At 44.8% G+C, this 21,556-nt stretch overlaps 1 protein-coding gene across 2 annotated transcripts in view; it reads right to left on the bottom strand.

The window, feature by feature from the left end:
* Positions 1–21,556, bottom strand: part of ST6GALNAC3 (ST6 N-acetylgalactosaminide alpha-2,6-sialyltransferase 3) — a 466,380-nt gene that overhangs the window by 275,206 nt on the left and 169,618 nt on the right. The window contains exons 3-4 of one of the 2 annotated variants that reach the window (XM_073643925.1): positions 18,689–19,098; positions 9,076–9,309 (exon numbers count right to left, since the gene is read on the bottom strand). In XM_073643925.1, the coding sequence (XP_073500026.1) occupies positions 9,219–9,309; positions 18,689–19,098 (501 nt within the window). In that variant the 3' untranslated portion in view covers positions 9,076–9,218. Of the gene's footprint in view, positions 1–9,075; positions 9,310–18,688; positions 19,099–21,556 lie in introns of those variants that run through there. The other variant, XM_073643924.1, reaches the window with a different exon arrangement.

Genomic DNA, 21,556 nt, shown 5'->3' with positions numbered 1-21,556 from the left:
TTTTTAGCAACATCCCCATCCTGGTCCCCATCTTGTAGCAACGTCCCCATCTTGTAGCAACGTCCCTATCCTGGTCCCCATCTTGTAGAACGTCCCCATCCTGGTCCCCATCTTGTAGCAAAGTCCTCATCTTGTAGCAACGTAACTATCCTGGTCCCCATCTTGTAGCAACATCCCCATCCTGGTCCCCATCTTGTAGCAACGTCCCCATCTTGTAGCAACGTCCCTATCCTGGTCCCCATCTTGTAGCAACGTCCCCATCCTGGTCCCCATCTTGTAGCAAAGTCCTCATCTTGTAGCAACGTCCCCATCCTGGTCCCCATCTTGTAGCAAAGTCCTCATCTTGTAGCAACGTAACTATCCTGGTCCCCATCTTGTAGCAACATCCCCATCCTGGTCCCCATCTTGTAGCAACGTCCCCATCTTGTAGCAACGTCCCCATCCTGGTCCCCATCTTGTAGCAAAGTCCTCATCTTGTAGCAACGTCCCTATCCTGGTCCCCATCTTGTAGTAGCGTCCCTATCCTGGTCCACATCTTGTAGCAACGTCCCCATCCTGGTCCCCATCTTGTAGTAATGTCGCTATCCTGATCCCCATCTTGTAGCAGTGTTCCCCATCCTGGTCCCCATCTTGTAGCAACATCCCCATCTTGTAGCAATGTCCCTATCCTGGTCCCCATCTTGTAGTAACGTCCCTATCCTGATCCACATCTTGTAGCAAAGTCCCCATCCTGGTCCCCATCTTGTAGCAACGTCCCCATCCTGGTCCCATCTTGTAGCAACGTCCCCATCTTGTAGCAATGTCCCTATCCTGGTCCCCATCTTGTAGTAATGTGCTCATCCTCGTCCCCATCTTGTAGCAATGTCCCTATCCTGGTCCCCATCTTGTAGTAACGTCCCTATCCTGATCCACATCTTGTAGCAACGTCCCCATCCTGGTCCCCATCTTGTAGTAACGTCCGTATCCTGATCCACATCTTGTAGCAACGTCCCCATCCTGGTCCCCATCTTGTAGCAACGTCTCCATCCTGGTCCCATCTTGTAGCAACGTCCCCATCTTGTAGCAATGTCCCTATCCTGGTCCCCATCTTGTAGTAATGTTCCCCATCCTGGTGCACATCTTGTAGCAACGTCCCCATCTAGTAACAATGTCCCTATTCTGGTGCCCAACTTGAAGCAACGTCCCCATACTGGTCCCCATCTTGCAGTAACGTCCCCATCATAGTATCTATCTTGTAAAAAAAAACAACTTGTTCTCACCTGACCTCGCTCCCACTGCGAACAGCGTCCTATTCCTCCTCCACAGCTGTGGCGCGTGACGTTATGTGTGGCCACTCCGGGTCGCTGACCTATGATTGGCCAGTGGCTGGTAGTGGTATTGCGGTGCAGAGAGCTGGTCTCTGCATCGCAGTACACTTCAATTGAATGTGCGTTCTCGGACACACATTCAGTGGAATAAAAGCGCTGATGTCGGCGGCCCCTGACTCCCTGGACGCGATTGTATCCGGGGCCTGAGGGACGCACAATGGAGCCTCAGGGGCTGCATTCCGCCCCGGGCTGCGTGTTTGAAACGTGTACGTGTTCTATTCGTGGAAATCATGGATAGAAAGCACAGAAATCAGACGTCTGAATGATCCCCGAGGATGGATATTGTAGGATTTATTACATCCTGACCGGACTTTTTAGCTTTTTTTTTTCCAATCTGGATTTAATAAAAAAAAAAAAAAAGAATAATTCTGCTGGCACTAGTTGTGTAGCTAGTTATGTCTCTCGTTACATGTTCGCTGCTACTACAATGTATGCAGACGATGTTCCCAGGAAATTGCTAGGCGGAGATAATGCAATTTCTCTGTCTGAGCCGGAGTCCCAAGACAGTCCCTGTCGTCTACCCTCGCGTCCTGCGCGCGTTCACAGCCACCTAAGCTAATTAGCATTCCCCAGAGCGACGTATTACAGGAGACCTTGATGAGCCGCTCACCTGGATGGCGGTACGCAGCGTAATTACGGTAATTAGACCCAGCGCTGCTATATATTTCATCTGCTACATATTAAAGCAGCATATAGGGAGGGGTAAGTCAGGAACGTAACCTTACCGGAGACAAAGTCACATCATGTCCACATAATAGGTATTCATGGCTTCTGTGTAACTTCACTTTATAATTTGTATCAATGAGGATGGATGTGATTAGCATTTAAAGGGCATTTTAAAGGCGCCTTCACATTTTGTAAAGTGATGGTCTATCGCTACACTTGTTGGGGGTCTGACCTCTGGGATTCGCACCGATCCTATAGATGAAGGAGACGCAGCAATGGTTTAGATTCCCTAAAAGGATTGTGCTCTGGGACAGCCGGAATAAAGGAGAATGGAGTTGGCACCAATCACTTGAATGAAGCCCCGCGGCGCTTCCCTGTATAATAGGCGGCCGGGCGCACAATGGCATATGGCTGCATCCCCTTCCTTTGGAGGTCCCAGAATTCAGATCCCCACCGATCATAAAAAGACAGCATGTCGTACCAATATGTCATCGCTTTCTACCATACCAATGCCCTTTTAAAGGGGTTGTCTTACTTAAGCAGCCCTCTTAGGGTTTCCTTCTAAAAAAAAACAAAACAGAAAATCCTGTAAATATAATTAATGCCCTATTTTATATTTACTAGTAGTCAGTGGCGTAGAGTGAGAGGGGCCACAGGAGCATTTGTCATGGGTGCCAAAGTGTGGAGGTCGGACCCCCACTGTTAAATGAGTAGCAAAGGAAAGCACAGCTTCTTCTTAGAGCATCACAGTGAATGCCCGTGCAGTGACGCCTGCGCAGAGCGCAGCAGTGGAGATGAAGTGTTGCCGGCTGATGAACTCTGCACGGTCAGCGACTGAGAGGAGGAGATGAGCCGCTCATGAATGAAGTGTGCTGCGCTACATAGTATTCAATAAGGTCTTCATTCATTACTAAGCTGCTTTTGCGTCTTTACACTTTTTCCAACCCTAAAGCCTTAGGTTTAGTGCTATGAATAATACTACAATTAGGGTTAGAGTTAGGGCTAGGTTTAGGGTTCAGGTTAGGGTTAAGTTTAGGGTTAAGGTTAGAGCTAGCTTTAAATTCATGTTAGGGTTAGGGATAGGGTTTGGGTTAGGGCAAGTTTAAGGGTTCAGGGTAGGGCTAGGTTTAGGGTTCGGTTTAGGGCAAGGTTTAGGGTTCAGGTTAGGGCTAAATTTAGTGTTAAGGTTAGGACAAGGTTTAGGTTTCGAGTTAGGGCTATGTTTAGGTTTCAGGTTTGGGCTAAGCTTAGGGTTAAGGTTAGGGCAAGGTTTAGGGTACGAGTTAGAGCTAGGTATAGGGTTCAGGTTAGGGCTAAGTTTATGGCTAAGGTTAGGGCAAGGTTTAGGGTTCAGGTTAGGGCTAAATTTAGTGTTAAGTTTAGGACAAGGTTTAGGGTTCGAGGTAGGGCTATGTTTAGGGGTCAGGTTAGGGCTAAGTTTAGGGAAAGGTTTAGGGTTCGAGTTAGAGCTAGGTTTAGGGTTAATGCTATGTTTAGGGTTCAGGCTAGAGATAGGTTTAGGGTTCAAATTAGGGTTTTAATTAGGAAACATTCGGCTGCACTCTGAAATGCTATAATATGCAAACATTGAATATATATTGAATTGAAACTGCATAATTACTAGTTATGAATCGTGGTTCTGTGCTCCCACCTGGGAATGGAGGAGGTCCAGTTCTACGCTACTCCGGTCGCAAGCGCCGCCATTGTAGTGACCCTGGAGGCGGAGCTACTATGCGTGCAGGGAAACAGTCTTGTAGAGCTTCATGTTCTGGTGTGGGATGTGTGAGAAAGCAGGACGCTGTTGTGTCTGGTACTGAGCAGTGGTGGAATTATGTCCAGTGTGCTGCTGAAGCTAGCAGGGAGTGGCTGTCTGGGGATAATTGGGAGGTAATCGACACCTTATCATTATTTAACCCTACTCCCTGCTCAGTCTTTTGCTGTTTATTGCAGTTTGCAGTACCCTATGTACTTGATGGTGAGTGGTGCTAGCATTAGGACTTGCTATCTTTTCAGGGGTTTTCTCACGTTATCTTCTGGTTTCACTCCCTGGGGTTCTTGCAGAGGTACTCGATTAGGCACCAGCTGGGTCACCAGATGCCAGCTGTCCAGCAACAGTGGGCCTGGGAAGGGCTCTGCCAAAGTCCCCCTTCCTTTTATTGGGAGCTGGGTGAAGAATATTTCCAGCCCTCAAGGGCTCGTCTAGCTGGGCAGCTTGTGCCATGTGCGTCTGTGGCTGCACCTTTGCTGGTTTGGTGGCAGTCTTGCTGGGTCCCTCTGCAAAGCGCATGACGCTACTATAGAAAATACATTAAAATGAAAGTACTTAGCGCACAAATTAGCCAATTCATCAGAGCCCAACAGCCAAGGCGTAGCTCTTTGTTGGGACCCCAATCTAATGTGCCTCTCCCGGGCTGAAAGCTAACAATTTAAAGGGCAGATAGTATCCAGCGCTAATTAAAAACGCCCTGATGGGAGGAGTGCTCGGTCAGTGCGAATGTACTACAAATATCAAAAAAATTTATATTTTTTTATATTTAGGGTTCCAATTAAGGCAAGGTTTAAAATTGGTTGAATTAAAATAATTATATATAAAAACTGTAGATAAAATAAATAAAATATAAACCCAGCATAGCATAACAATGGATAGGTTTTTGCTTTTAAAATGTTGTCGTATTTCAGCAAAAGAACAGAAAAAAACTAGAGGGTTAAAGCGCAAATTATATTTACATCAGTCTTTTCTTAAAATGACAATATACACTCCCTGACAGAAGTTATGTCCCTTATCCATGTTATGTAAATGAAAGCTTATAACCTGACATTAAATTCATCCATTGGTTTTATAAATTACTCTTTTGAACGCTGTAACCCTCCCAAATTTGCTTTAGGTTAAGAAAATAAATTGGCATCAATGCTGAAATATTGATCATTTCATGAACACAGAATGGTCAGATTTTGGCAAGACAAAAGTTTTGTCACCTGGTCATATAATGCACCCAATCCTAGCTTACATCCTTACCAGTGCTCAGTATATGATCAGTTAATTAGTGGGTGTGTATAAAAAGAAACCCAGCACCCCAGACCTTCACTTGAACTGCAACTTGAGCTCCGACAACAAGCCAAACATCCACCCTGCGACCAAAGCCTTGATTATCAAGAGGCTGAAGACCAGATCCACTGCAGAGGTGGCTGGCACCTTTAATGTGTCTCAGCGTCAAGTACAAAGAATTAAAAAAAGATATGAAGAGACTGGAGATGTGTTTGACAAGCCCAGGTCCGGCAGACCCCAAGACAACTGCTCAGGAGGAAGGTTTGTTTGTTAGAAAATCCAAAGCAAGCCCCTCTTCCACTGCAGCAGAGCTCCAACAGGCCTGGTCACCTCAAGTCCCTGTGTCAACTAGAACGGTTTGTAGGATTCTGTCTCGAAATGGCCTCCATGGTCGAATCAGTGCCCAGAAGCCAGCACTAAACAAAAGGCAAATAAAAAACTGTGTGGCATTTGCAAAGTCCCACAGCCTGCTAAACAGATGGACGCTGGAAAAGTGGCAGAAGGTGGATTTCTCTGATGAATCTTCAGTAGAATTACACCACAGCCGCCACAAATACTGCAGGAGACCTACTGGAGCCCGTATGGATCCAAAATACACCCAGAAAAGAGTTACATTTGGTGGTGGAAAGATCATGGTCTGGGATTACATTCAGTATGGGGTGTGCGAAACATTTGCAAGATGGAAGGCAATAGCAATAGTCTAAAATATCAAAAAGTATTAGCTACTTCTTACATTCCAGATCATAAAAGGGGTCAATTCTGCAGCAGGATGGTGCTCCATCTCATACATCCATCTCTACAACAAAGCTCCTCCAGGCAAAAAAGATCAAGGTGCTCAAGGACTGGCCGGCCCAGTCACCAGACATGAACATCATTGAGCAGGTTTGGGGTAGGATGAAAGAGGAAGCTTGGAAGACAAAACCAAAGAATCTAGATGAACTCTGGGAGGCATGTAAGACGGCATTCTCTGCTATTCCTGATGACTTCATTAATAAATTGTATCAATCATTGTTGATCCGCATGGATGCAGTCCTTCATGCTCATGGAAGTCACAAAATATTAAATATGACTCTAATAGCACCACAACTTCATTCACCAATGTTATGCCACATATATTTGTATTTTAAGATAATTATTTGTTTGAATATCACATTACTTTCTGTGGGCGACAAAACTTTTGTCTTGCCAAAATCTGACTATTCTGTGTTCATTAAATGATCAATATTTCAGCATTGATGCCAATTTATTTTCTTAACCTAAACCAAATTTGGGAGGGTTTCAGCTTTCAAAAGAGTAATTTATAAAACCAATGGATGAATTTAACGTCAGGTTATAAGCTTTTATTTACATGACATGGATAAGCGACATAACTTCTGTCAGGGAGTATATGTACTTGGGGGACAATGGGGTTCAATAATGGACTGGTGAAAGCTATTCACAGAGTGCTAACGGATCACAGGTTCAGTGGGTAAGAGACCAGCCTGGCCCGGAGCACTGGCATCCCACCTACAACAGTTACCGTAGTTGTATCTACCTCTTGGACAGTTGGATTAAAGCAATATGGCTGCTACAGTTTTTGCAGATTCCCGAATGCAGCAACTACTAAAGTTGCAAATTAGTTTGGTAAGCATCAATAATTTTAGGGGAAGTAGTGGCCAACACCAACATACACTACATGGTGGCTGTAGCATCGGCGTCTCAGCCTCCTGCCAGGCAGAGATGCCATTCCCCTCACTGCCGCGGTCCTGGTCCGACGTCTTCCTACTCCCCAGCTGCTGTGGTGCGCACTGCGTGCAGCTTCCCGGGCACTGTGCTTAGGGCGCGCACGCTCCCTTCCTCTTAAAGGGGCCGCGCGCGCCATCCTATAGAGTCCCCGGCCAATGGCTGGAGGACATCTCCTATATTAGGCACCTCCTCCAAAATGGAGGTGCCTGTGCAAGGTTGTTATTCCGTGTGCTAACACTTGCTTCAGCCCTCAGGTCCCGCTGCCTGTCAGTCCAGCCCGCCAGTCTGTCTAACAGTCCAGCCCGCCAGACTGTTTACAGTTCAGCCTGCCAGTCTGTCTAACAGTTCTGCCCGCCAACCTGCCTACCTGGAGCACCTGCCAGTTACCTGCCGTGTCCGCCAGCCTGCTTACCTGGAAGCACCTGCCAGTTACCTGCCGTGCCCGCCAGCCTGCCTACCTGGAGCACCTGCCTGTAACCTGTCGTGCCCGCCAGCCTGCCTACCTGGAGCACCTGCCTGTAACCTGTCGTGCCCGCCAGCCTGCCTACCTGGAGCACCTGCCTGTAACCTGTCGTGCCCGCCAGCTTGCCTACTTGGAGCACCTGCCAGTTACCTGCCGTGCCTGCCAACCCGGAGCACCTGCCAGTAACCTGCCGTGCCCGCCAGCCAGCCTACCTGGAGCACTTGCCTGTAACCTGTCGTGCTCGCCAGCCTGTCTTCCCGGAGCACCTGCCAGTTACCTGCCGTGCCCGCCAGCATGTCTACCTGGAGCACCTACCAGTTACCTGTCGTGCCCGCCAGCTTGCCTACCCGGAGCACCGGCCTGTAACCTGTCGTGCTCACCAGCCTGTCTTCCCGGAGCACCTGCCAGTTACCTGCCATCCCCGCCAGCATGTCCACCTGGAGCAACTACCAGTTACCTGTCATGCCCGCCAGCTTGCCTACCCGGAGCACCTGCCAAGTAACCTGTCGTGCCCGCCAGCTTGCCTATCCGGAGCACCAGTCTGGCTATCTGCCGTACCAGCCTGCTTATCTACCTGGACCACCCGTCAGCCTTCCTGCCGTGCTCATCTGCAGTACCGGTCAGCTCCTGTCATCTGACTTGTGGGAGTCACCTGCTCTCACACAAGGTCGGTCCCAAAGTGGCACCTGGTCCACCTGTACGGTCCCTCCCTGGTTCACGGAGTCGACTGAGCCGCCGTGTGACCTGGGTCGCTCCGAGTAGGCACTTAGTTACGCCCCTCTGGTCCCTCCTTGCACCGCAGCACAGAGGTTCCACCACCCGGACCCGTAACAGTTTGCACAGGCCATGGAACCCAGTGGCCCCCAGGCTCCTTCGCTCTCTGACCTGTACCAGGAGGTCTCACGTCAGAGATCCCAACAGGAAACTATCCTGTCCTATCTGCGGACTGTCAACTCCCACCTGGACACGCTCTCCACCCCTTCTGTGTCCATCTCTTGCCGCCGCTCCGGCGGCACCTCAACCCAGTGGTGCTGTAGCACCCAGCTTTGGACCCCGGCTCTCCTACGAGTCAGATGACAGGAGCTGAGCGGTACAGCGGATGAGCACGGCAGGAAGGCTGACGGGTGGTCCGGGTAGATAAGCAGGCTGGTACGGCAGATAGCCAGACAGGTGCTCCGGGTAGGCAAGCTGGCGGGCACGGCAGGCAACTGGCAGGTGCTCCAGGTAGACAGGCTGGCGGGCACGGCAGGTAACTGGCAGGTGCTCCAGCTAGGCAGGCTGGCGGGCAGAACTGTTAGACAGACTGGCGGGCTGAACTGTAGACAAACTGACGGGCTGGACTGTTAGACAGACTGGCGGGCTGGACTGACAGGCAGCAGGACCTGAGGGCTGAAGCAAGTGTTAGCACACGGAACAACAACCATGCACAGGCACCTCCATTTTGGAGGAGGTGCCTAATATAGGAGAAGTCCTCTGGCCATTGGCCGGGGACTCTATAGGACGGCGTGCGCGGCCTCTTTAAGAGGGAGGGAGCGCGCGCGCCCTAAGCACAGCGCCTGGGAAGGTGCGCGTCACAGCAGCAGGGGAGCAGGAGGACGCTGGGCCAGAACCGCGGCGGTGAGGGGAACGGCGTCTCTGCCCGGCAGGAGGCAGAGACGCCGATGCTACAGTGGCCATTGTCTGCCCATGTAATACATGGATAGGCTGCATCAGCCACAGCCTTGCCCTCTTCATTTTCTTACCTTTATAATGGGTCAACAATCTGAATGGGGCAGCAAAAAAAGAGCCCAGATTGGTTGTTACCCCATTCCTCCTCATTGGTTGTCACCCCATTCCTCCTCATTGGTTGTCACCTCATTCCTCCTCATTGGTTGTCACCCCATTCCTCCTCATTTGCATTGGATATTGATGCAGTATAATTTTTTATTATTGGACGTTCCTTAATGGACATTCACTGCAGTAGACACGAAAAAAAAAGCACATCTCCTTGTCGTTGTTTACTAATCCTTCCCGGAGCCATCGGTGGCAGAGAGCGCATCAATCTGCAAAATTAAAAAATGTAATTGGAGACCTGAAACTTATCCAAAAACATCCAGAAAAACAAAACAATATAAAATATTCTCCGTCCCCTCGGTGGTCTCACGCCGGTGTGAGGTGGGCGGTGTGGAAATAAAAAAAGCCTGAATGACTTCACGCCTATAACCATTAATCCATGGCACCGCATACAAAAGAGAAGAGGCTGATACGCAACCAAGTCTCGTAAACGCTGCCAGCGAGCAATTTCCTCCCAAAGGCTCCATTTTGCAGACTATAAACTTGATCTACACGTCTAATAACATTTAATACATTTCAGTACACAATCTTAATTTGTATCCGAAATCACCGGGTTCTCCGCGAGACGGATCCGCCAGACCGGTTGGTTCGTTATTGTCTGGATGATTATGTAATGCTGTATAAATCACCAGGTATGCCGTGTATCAAGATGATTAGTGAAATTATACCGTAACGACCGGCAAAAATAAAAAACGGGCAGATTTACGGCGGGAAAAATAATTGTTTTAGTTTAATTATTTATGTTGTTTATGGGTAGACGGCGCTGCGCATTTCCTGGCGTGGTTAGTTATGGGCGCCAATATAACTGTACGTCGAGTCTTATGAAATATGGCGGGATGTAAAGAGGGTAGGGCAATATAATAATAATAGTCAAGATGGTTTTATCTGTTAATTTTAGGGTTTAAAAAAGTAAAATCCAACATTTGGTTTGAAAGTATGGAGCATGACATACCAATATAGGTCACAGCCTTTGTTGTTTACTTTTATGCTTATTAATTTGTTTATTCCTAATAGACTGAGGAGTAATAACCAAGAAAATGAATGTTTTTAACCCAAAACCATCAGCAGGTAGTATATTACTTCTGGCTGATGGTTTTCACTTGAATAGATTGATTTGTCATGAGATTAGAAAGATGAGAAAAGAGCCTTCCTTGATTACTTCCTTTCTGAACTTATCCAGAATCCCGAGCTGTGAAAAGACTTACCAAAAATACATAAACTGTCCGCCAAACGAGGCTGCAGGTCTCCAATGATCTTACTTTTTCTTTTCTGATATTAAAATTACTTTAGGAACATAAAATTCCAAAAATATTCTGAAAAATTGACGTAAAACTGAACATCTAAACTGCACTAAATGTGGGCATATGCTCTAAAGGGGATTTTATACAGATGACATTTATCATCAATCCAAAAAGCCTCTCTACTGCTCTCTAGATGGGGGGCCCGAGCAATGTCTATGGAACTCAAGTGTTCATTAGATCGGGGATTCCAGTCAATGTCTATGAAAGGTCCACCAATCACTAGAACGAGGCTCAAGTCAATGTCTGTGGAAGCTCCACCAATCATTAAAATGTGGGTCCCACCCAGTCAATGTCTATGAAAGGTCCACCAATCACTAGAACGAGGCTCCAGTCAATGTCTGTGGAAGCTCCACCAATCACTAAAATGTGGGTCCCACCCAGTCAATGTCTGTGGAAGCTCCACCAATCATTAAAATGTGGGTCCCACCCAGTCAATGTATATGGAAGCTCCACCAATCATTAGATCGGGGATTCCAGTCAATGTTTATGAAAGGTCCACCAATCACTAGAACGGGGGTCCCAGTAAATGTCTGTGGAAGCTCCACCAATCATTAAAATGTGGGTCCTACCCAGTCAATGTCTATGGAAGGTCCACCAATCACTAGCACGGGGGTCCCAGTCAATGTCTATGGAAACTTCACCAATCATTGGAACGGGGGTCCAAGTCAATGTATATGGAAGCTCCACCAATCATTAGAACAGGGGTCTCAGTCAATGTCTGTGGAAGGTCCACCAATCATTAGAACAGGGTCCCACCCAGTCAATGTCTATGATAGCTCCACCAATCACTAGAAAGGAGGTCTTAATGTCTATGGAGGCTCTACCAATCTCTAGAATGGGGGTCTCCATCAATGTCTGTGAGAGCTTCACCACTCACTAGAAAAGGGGTCCCAGTTAATGCCTATGGAAGGTTCACCAGTTAATAAAACAGGGGGCCCAGATAATGTCTATGGATACTCCACCACTAAAATGGGGTCCCAGCCAAATCTATGGAATCTCTACCAATCACTAGAACGGGGGTCCCAGTCAAAGTCTACGAAATCTCCACCAATAACTAGAAAAGGGGGTTCCAGTCAATGTCTATAGAAGCTCCACCAATTATAAGAAGAAGACAATGTCTATGGAAGGTTCACCAATTAATAGATTGTCCCAGTCAATGTTTGTGAGAGCTTCACCAGTCACTTGAACGGGGGTCCCAGTCAATATTATGAAATCCCACCAATCACTAGATCATGGATCCCTGTTAATGTCTGTGGAAGCTTCATAGATCAGTAGAATGCTGGTCACAAATAATGTCTGTGAGAGCTCCACTGGTTTATAGAAAGGGGTCTCAGTCCTTGTCAGTGAGTGCTCTAACAATCACTTGAACAGTGGTGCCATCAATGTCTATTGGGGCTGAGCGTTGTACCTGGCTGCCTCCATCAGTCCTATGGACTTAGAATAGAGCATCATCATACATGTTCTCCTGCTGCTCCATTCCCTGCGGACTGTATTCTATGTACGCAGTAAGCTCCTGAGCTCCCTCTAGTGGGGGCAGGACATATTTTATCATTTGGCGCTATGATTATGCAGGGGCTCTAGAGCGCTAGCGCAGAAAAGCTCAGACTTCTATAAAGATACCTAATGGCACAGGATTCTTTTAGGGTGGACAGTCACTTTCTTTTACTTTGTTGCCAGTGGTCCCATTCTAGCCAGTTTGAGCCTTTTGCACACCCGTATGTATCTCTGGTGAGGAGTTGGGCTTGCTTAGTGCAATAGTGTGACATTATATATGTAATGTCCCCAGCGGCAGACGCCTCCGCCACCATAGCGCTCTTATCTCCTTGTAGGACTCTGACACACTCATTTCTTCTCGCATTGTTCAGCCGGGTAGCGGGATCCATTACTTTCTCCGACACACTGTATTTCCCCGGTAATCTAATACTCCGAAAATGAGACTCGAAGCTTCAATTTAAACCAAACAAATTACATTTCAATAACTCCGGGACTTTTATCAGTGAGCGCTGAGTTATGGTTTATGAGGGAGCTGAGACTAATTATCATAAAAAATGTCTCCCGGACCACGGAGGCTGCAGATAAGACCGCGCGCCTGACGCTGTCATATCGGCCCTTTTACACAATCTTTTTTTTTTGCAAAGTTTTTCTCGTAGTTTCATAATGTGAGATATGTTCAATAGTTTTCCGTAATTGTGCCCGAAGGCCTAAGTAGGAACGGCACTTCACCGAATATCCGAGAATAAATAATGCAGGCTGGTTCCTCCCGCCGGCGCCTGTGGGGGCTCATGTGTAATCAGGGAGCAATGTACCGATGGTACTGATGTTATTACGACGTGGCTGGAGATGCAAAAGGAAGAAAGACTCGACTCACGTAATGCAAGATGATACAGAGGGAATGCAAAGTGTATACACCAGTATAGACTGCAGAAAAGGGTGGAGAAGAAGGGGACAGGGAGCTGAAAGCCGTAAAAGCCACATGGGTGGAGTAAGGAAATACATACAGATCATGATGAGGCTCGTGGTGGAGGGCGACCATACTGTGCTGTGTCGGGTTTATGGAGCAAACCCTTCCATTAGAACAGTGGCTTTAGCAAAAAAAGTTCTGAAGGTCAAAAAAGACCTGTCAATCACTGATTAAAACCGCCCACCGGACTCCTAAGATAAATAATACAAGTTATATTGACTCCTTTTCCACAAAACTAACTATAGTTCCTCCATAACACACATGGCGAGCTCTGGCCCGGAGCCAAATCTGGCCCTCAGGGTGATTATATTTGGTTTGCGATGCCAGGCACTATGATGGGCCAATATACAGTAGGGAAAACTATGTGGGGCCCATTACACTATATGGAGGACTATGTGGGGTAATTATACTGTATGGAGGACTATGTGAGGCCCATTATACTGTATGAAGGACTATGTGGGGCCATTATACTGTATGAAGGACTATGTGGGGCCCATTATACTGTATGGAGGACTATGTGAGGCCATTATTCTGTATAGAGGACTATGTGGGGCCCATTACACTATATGGAGGACTATGTGGGGTAATTATACTGTATGGAGGACTATGTGAGGCCCATTATACTGTATGAAGGACTATGTGGGGCCATTATACTGCATGAAGGACTATGTGGGGCCCATTATACTGTATGAAGGACTATGTGGGGCCCATTATTCTGTATGGAGGACTATGTGGGGCCATTATACTGTATGGAGGACTATGTGGGGCCATTGTACTGTATGGAGGACTATGTGAGGCCATTATTCTGTATGGAGGATTATGTGGGGCCCATTATACTGTATGGAGGAGTATGTGGGGCCTTTATACTGCATGGAGGACTATGTGGGGCCCATTATACTGTATGGAAGACTGTGTGGGGTCAATTATACAGTATGGAGGAGTATGTGGGGCCATTATACTGTATGGAGGACTATGTGGGGCCCATTATACTGTATGGAGGACTATGTGGGGCCATTATTCTTTATGGAGGACTATGTGGGGCCCATTATACTGTATGGAAGACTGTGAGGGGTCAATTATACAGTATGGAGGACTATGTGGGGTCATTATACTGTATGGAGGACTATGTGAGGACATTATACTGTATGGAGGACTATGTGGGACCCATTATACTGTATGGAAGACTATGTGGGGCCATTATACTGTATGGAGGACTATGTGGGGCCATTGTACTGTATGGAGGAGTATGTGGGGCCCATTATACTGTATGGAGGAGTATGTGGGGCCTTTATACTGCATGGAGGACTATGTGGGGCCCATTATACTGTATGGAAGACTGTGTGGGGTCAATTATACAGTATGGAGGAGTATGTGGGGCCATTATACTGTATGGAGGACTATGTGGGGCCCATTATACTGTATGGAGGACTATGTGGGGCCATTATTCTTTATGGAGGACTATGTGGGGCCCATTATACTGTATGGAAGACTGTGTGGGGTCAATTATACAGTATGGAGGACTATGTGGGGTCATTATACTGTATGGAGGACTATGTGAGGACATTATACTGTATGGAGGACTATGTGGGACCCATTATACTGTATGGAGGACTATGTGGGGTCAATTATACTGTATGGAGGACTATGTGAGGCCATTACACTATATGGAGGACTATGCGGGACCCATTATACTGTATGGAGGACTATGCGGGACCCATTATACTGTATGGAGGACTATGAGGGGCCCATTATACTGTATAGAGGACTATGTGGGGCCCATTATACTGTATGGAGGACTATGTGAGGCCCATTATTCTGTATGGAGGACTATGTGGGGCCCATTATACTGTATGGAGGATTATATGGGGCCCATTATTCTGTATGGAGGACTATGTGGGGCCCATTACACTGTATGGAGGATGATGTGAGGCCCATTATTCTGTATGGAGGACTATGTGGGGCCATTATACTGTATGGAGGACTATGTGATGCCCATTATTCTGTAAGGAGGACTATTTGAGGCCCATAATACTGTGTGGGGGTCAAAGTTGGGGAATCATACTTTGCTGGGGGGTACAGTAGGGTCATAATGAAGTGTGTGGGGAGGGTACTGTGGAGGAATTCCCTGTATGGGTATCATGCTGTGTTTGGGGCACTTCTGTTGGTATCAGACTTTATTATCTGTATTATTTATCAATTCAAAGGTTTTTATCCCTTGTTATTACATATATAAATTAGGCCATTGGGCCGTATGCTTTTTGTTGTTTTTACATAACGTCTTATATTATTCCAGTACGCCCCATTTGTGATTATAACTAATTTTATTGTCAGATCTATTAATTAAAATGTACTTTGCTCGTGGGACAAGCCCTTTAAGTTTGTTTCCATATGAGAAGTTTCATTGTTATATTTGATGATAAGGAAAAACGTCCTCAATTGTAGACATTTTTTTAATAAATATCAAGGTTGGCTGCGGCTTTGTCCATGTTTTTAATTCTGGCCCCCTGTGTATTTGAGTTTGACATCCCTGCCCTATAACCTGCTGTCCGCAGACAGGACTGCACACTCAAAGTTCCCATTAACCCCTTCACACTCCACGATGTACTGTAAGTATCCATCATGGAGCCGGTCAGATTCTAGGGAGCGGGCTCATGAGCTGAGCCCGCTCCAAATGGGGCAGGTACCAGCTGTGTCATACAGCTAGCTCGGATCACTACTTATTAACCCTTTAAATGCAAAAAAAACCACAATTCACGCAAAAAGCAAATCCTCAAACAGCGCCATCAACAGAAAAACAAAATGTTATGAGTCTCAGAAAAAGGTGAAAAGGTGACACTAACCCAATTTTTATTATTATTTTTTAATTAAAAAAATTTAAGTCACTAAAATAAAAAAATAGATATATATTCAAGTTAAGTTTTGCTGTTATCGTACTGACGGGGAGAATCATGTTGTCAGGTCATTTTTACCGTGCACTTAATGCCATAAAATTCAAACCCAAAAGAACAAAGGCAGAATTGCGATTTGTTCACCTTTTCATCTCATTTGGAATTTTTTTTCCGCTTTTCAGTACATTATACAGTAAAATGTATGGGGTCAATCAAAATGACAACTCGACCTGCAATCAACAAGCTGCTGTACAGATATGATGCTGATATGATAGAAAAATTACGTCCCCTGAAAAAAAAAAAAGAGTTCGAAAGGAAAAGCAAAAAATGTCTGAGTCTTTAAAGGGGTTGTCCAGCCTTAGGCTACAGTCTATGTGACTGCAGACTTGTGAATCCTCCCATCGTACACACTGTGCGCTAAGAGGATTCTCCGGTGCCTGCGCCAGGAGCAGGCGGTCATGTGACTGCAAGTATACAATCTGCATACTTCCAGACACATTCCGACTAGATGCGCATGTCTAGTCAGTACGTGACTGCATGTATGCAAATCACATACTGGCGATCTGCTCCCAGAGTCTGCACCGAAGAATCCTCACAATATGCAGTGTGCGCAATGCGATGATTCACAAGTTTGAAGCCATATATACTGTGGTGTGAAAAAGTGTTTGCCCCCTTCCTGATTTCTTATTCTTTTGCATGTTTGTCACTTAAATATTTCAGATCACAAAATAAAATGTAAATATTAGACAATAATTAAGACCTTCATTTAAAAACTGCATTTTGTGTTTAATTGTGTTATTTTTAAGGGAAAAAGAAATCCAAACCTACAGGGCCCTGTGTGAGAAGGTGATTGCCCCCTAAACCTAATAACTGGTTGGGCCCTTAGCAGCAACAACTGCAATCAAGCGTTTGTGATAACGGACGATGAGTCTTTACAACGCTCTGGAGGAATTTTGGCCGCTCATCTTTGTAGAATGTTTGTAATTCAGCCACATTGGAGGGTTTCCGAGCATGAACCGCCTTTTCAAGGTCCGGCCACAACATCTCAATCAGATTAAGGTCAGGACTTTGACTAGGCCACTCCAAAGTCTTAATTTTTGTTTTTCTTAAGCCATTCAGAGGTGGACTTGCTGGTGTGTTTTGGATCATTGTCCTGCTGCATAACCCAAGTGCGCTTCAGCTTGAGGTCACGAACAGATGGTCGGACATTCTCCTTCAGGATTTTTTGGTAGACAGCAGAATTCATGGTTCCATTTACCACAGCAAGTCTTCCAGGTCCTGAAGCAGCAAAACAGCCACAGACCATCACACTACCACCATCATATTTTACTGTTGGTATGATGTTCCTTTTCTGAAATGCTGTGTTACTTCTACGCCAGATGTAACGGGACATACACCTTCCAAAAAGTTCAACTTTTGTCTTGGCAGTCCACAGAGTATTCTCCCAAGTCTTGGCGATCATGAAGAGGTTTTCTGGCAAATCTGTGACGAGTCTTTATGTTCTTTTTTCTCAGCAGTGGTTTTCGTCTTGGAACTCTGCCATGCTGTCATTTTTGCCCAGTCTATTTCTTATGGTGGAGTCATGAACACTGACCTTAACTGAAGCAACTGAGGACTGCAGTTCTTTGGATGTTGTTGTGGGGTCTTTTGCAACCTCTTGGATGAGTCGTCGCTGTGCTCTTGGGGTAATTTTGGTTGGCTGGCCACTCCTGGGAAGGTTCACCACAGTTCCATGTTTTCACCATTTGTGGTTAATGGCTCTCACTGTGGTTCGCTGGAGTCTCAAAGCTTTAGAAATGGCTTTATAACCTTTTCCAGACTGATAGATCTCAATTACTTTGTTTCTCATTTGTTCCTGAATTTCTCAGGATCGCAGCATGATGTCTAGCTTTTGAGGATCTTCTCGTCTACTTCACTTTGTCAGGCAGGTCCTAATTAAGTTATTTCTTGATTGAGAACAGGTGTGGAAGTGATCAGGACTGTGTATGGCTAGGGAAATTGAACTCAGCTTTCCAAAGATGGGATAAGCCACAGTAAATGTATAATTTATGTTTTAAGGGGGGGGGGGGGCAATCACTTTTTCACACAGGGCCTTGTAGGTTTGGATTTCTTTTTCCCTTAATAATAAAGACATTTATTTATAAACTGCATTTTGTGTTTACTTGTGTTATCTTTGTCTAATATTGACATTTGTTTTGTGATCTGAAACATTTAAGTGACAAACATGCAAATGAGTAAGAAATCAGGAAGGGGGCAAACACTTTTTCACACCACTGTAATGAGTGCAGACTTGTAGCCTAAGGCTGGACAACCCTTTTAAGTGGGTAAATTTGTGTCTACAGGACTGCATAGTGCGTCATGCCATCTGTTCATATGGGGCAGTTGAAGTTGTATGCACAACCCGCAAAGATCATTTTTACTATTAAATGGGTCTTCTCTAATATCTGATCAGAGGGGTCTTCCACAATTCCACAATATGGATTGTCTTGTCCCTTGAATCCAATGGAAAGGTAAAAGGTTTCACATAGAAACTCCCCTCTCTAATGGCTCCCAATCAATGGGGTAATAATCATCAGCTTCCTCACATTGGTGATAAGTAATAAATTGACGGTAGAGGGATGTCATGGTGGCTCAGTGGTTAAGAGTTGTCTTGCAGCACTGCAGCCAGAGGTTTCCAATCAGGACATCTACATTGACTGACTTTGCACGTTCTCCAAAGTTTTGCAAGTTCTGCACCTTCCAAAGTTATGCTCCTGTTGATAGGAGCTACCCAAAGTGCCGATTGCTCTTGTCCTATTCTATATAATCTTAGTAGGTGATAACACCAAGACCCCGCTTCAGCTATTATGTCATATATACGAATGTGTCCAAACCCAAATCACATGACATTGTACAGATGATACTCTGCAGCTACCCCATAGAAGAGCATGCATCTCACCGATCTCTACCGGTCTCCTTCTTGAAGACGGTGTCGCAGTAGTTCATGCGTATCTCCGTCGTGACATAAACCTTAGCGCTACTGTAATTTTCCACCGTTCTGCGTAACATGTTGTACACTATCCCCTTCCCGTCTTGTCGCATGTTCCTGAATGGCCCCCATATGACGTAGACCGTATCGTTGCTTTCTTTGAAGAAGTAGTCGGGGTCTTTTAGCAGCAGAGGGACACTGGTGTGGGACACCACCCGGATTGTGGTCCTTTGGCCAACGTCTTCTGTGTAGCCTTTGGTTGGAGCATTGTTCATTCTCCATATACAGGAAGATTGGTCAATGTCACGTCCGGCCCTCTGACCCGTCATCTGGCCAGAATTGGAGACGATTGCACAATGGTTGCAGTCAAGTTGGAGAGGCTGGAGATGAAAGCAAGAATTCCCATCAGACATGCATGACATTCAATAAGAAAAGTTACAAACTTCTGTGAACGTGAACTATACCAGTGAGGAAAGGTAGCTGAGCAGTAGTTGTCTCTTAGAACACAAAAAAAAACTTTTTTTTTAATTATTGATTAGGAATTCAAAATTGGAGTGCAATTAGGAGAAATTTAGAATTAAGGTTCGCCTCTAAATATCTCTAAAACAACTATAAAAATGTACGGCTTTACATACCCCTGACTGACACTGAGCTGCAAACAAATCCTCACTGAGCTCACATGTGTATCCAACCCCCTGCTAGTTCACAATCTCTATAGACTATGCTCTTCTCCTTTACATTATGGGAGTGTGATTTATTGCACAAGGCGTTGTTCTGTGATCAAAAACCAAAAACCCCAAAATCCACCGGAATTTAATACAACAGGAATCAATGAATTGTAGTATTGTAGCAATACGTTTAAGGTGTTTCTAGCAGCAGAGTATCAATATACTTTACCAGCAACAAGTATTAAATACTAGGACTAGTACAGGACACATAAAAAGTATTCTATTACTCAAGTACTGTAAGAAAAAGAAAGAAAGAAAGAAAGAAAGAGAGAGAAAGAGAGAAAGAAAGAGAGAAATAAAGGAGAGAAAGAAAGGAGAGAAAGAAAGAAAGGAGAGAAAGAAAAAGAATGAAAAAAGAACCAAAGAAAGAAAGAACCAGAGAAAGAAAGAACCAAAGAAAAAGAGAAAGATATAAAAGAACCAAAGAAAAAGAAAGATATAAAAGAAGGAAAAGAGAGAAAGAAGGAAAAAAGAGTGAGAAAAAAAGGAAAGAAGGAAAAAAGAAACCGAAAAAAAGAGAAAGAATGAAATAAAGAAAAAAAAGAAAGAAAAGAACGAACAAAAGAAGAAAGAAAACTCCAAATCTTCCAGAAATCAGTCCAACAGAAATCACTGAATTGCAGTATTTTATCTATACTTTTAGGCAATGCTCACATGCAGCGCTTCTGCGGCTTTTTTACGCAAATAAGAAGTTGCGTTTTACAGTACCAGCAAAAGATATGATATTTCAGAAATCTCATGCACGCGCTTGTTTTTTTTTCTGACTGAATTTGAGAACTGAGCGTTTTTGAAATCTGCAGCAGGTCAATTCTTTCAGAATTTTTGCAGCGTTTTTTCATCCATAAAAAGAATTGAGAAAGTGAAAAAAAAAAGAAAAAAAAAGCCTGTAACAATCGTTTTTGCAGCTTTTTTGGAGAATAAAACTAACTTTATTAAACATGCACTGTAGACAATCATCACGTAATGTGCACTCAAAAATAGGCTGAAAAAAAATGGCAAAAAGGTTGCGAAAATGCTGCAAAACGTGCGGTCGCCTTGTCATGGCTGGTGGGCTTTCATGAATAGGCCAATTTATGCACTAAGTACTTTCATTGTATAAGTATATTCTATATAGCGGTAATGCATCCAAATCTCATATATTCAATGTTTGCAGACATCTTAGCGCTTAGAGGCGGATGGATTCTATTGTTTGTATATTATGCAGTCACAGCAGCTTGCACCTGTTCACACTTACAGAAGGTGCTGGTATTTTTTTTTTGTAAATAGATAACATTGAATATTTTTAATAAAAGCCGTATATTATGGAGTTACTGTCGCAATCATCTAATATTTTCAATATAAAACCTTTAAGCAGAAGTTCTATTTTATCCAGTTCTCCTCTTTTGCCGTCCACCCTCCACCATCCCTCCATTCTTATCTCTCTTTTCACACGCCGTCCTAAAAAAAAAGACAGATGCAAAATAACGATTCGCTTCCCGCGCTGGATATTTTCTTTTTCAATCAAAAAAGCCATAGATAGAAAACAAGAGAGTGAGCGGCATTAATATTGCTTCAATTTTATTGAATAGATTTATGGATAATCCGGGCATAAAACAGAAAAGCAATATAAAGGCGAGCGGCATATTGCATATTTTATTCATACGTATAAATTGCAGTCTGCTTTGCTGGGAGAGATTACGGTTAGTTATATGAATTGTCTCGTAACAAAACATGTCAGCTGTATTCTGCGCCGCTCCTCCAGGTTCCGCGCCGCTCCGCTCTTATCGACTTGGATTTCTGTAAAACACTTGGATTTTATTCAGATAATAAATGTCATTTTGATTGTAAGAAATAAAAAAATTGGCGAATTTCTGTATCGAGATAGTGGTTTTTTTTTTACCGTAATGAGCAATATAATTAAATATGTAAAGAACGTCGCGGTAATAAAGCCGTTATTGTTGTAATTGTATTTGGTTACCCACAGAATAGAAGTCGTTTCCGAAGATACAAAAGAAGCGCCTTAAGAAAACCATATGGATTCATGTGGAAAGAAGAAACATTTCCGGATACAGCTGTTACTAAACGCATGAGAAATCTACTGGTAGGAGAATGATGGCGGGATCGATCTGGG

The sequence above is a fragment of the Phyllobates terribilis genome, unplaced genomic scaffold (genome assembly GCF_046119375.1).
Source record: "Phyllobates terribilis strain yellow unplaced genomic scaffold, ASM4611937v1 Scaffold_8__6_contigs__length_399053987, whole genome shotgun sequence".
Taxonomy (NCBI): Eukaryota; Metazoa; Chordata; class Amphibia; order Anura; family Dendrobatidae; genus Phyllobates; species Phyllobates terribilis.
This window is presented reverse-complemented; position numbering and strand designations above follow the sequence as displayed.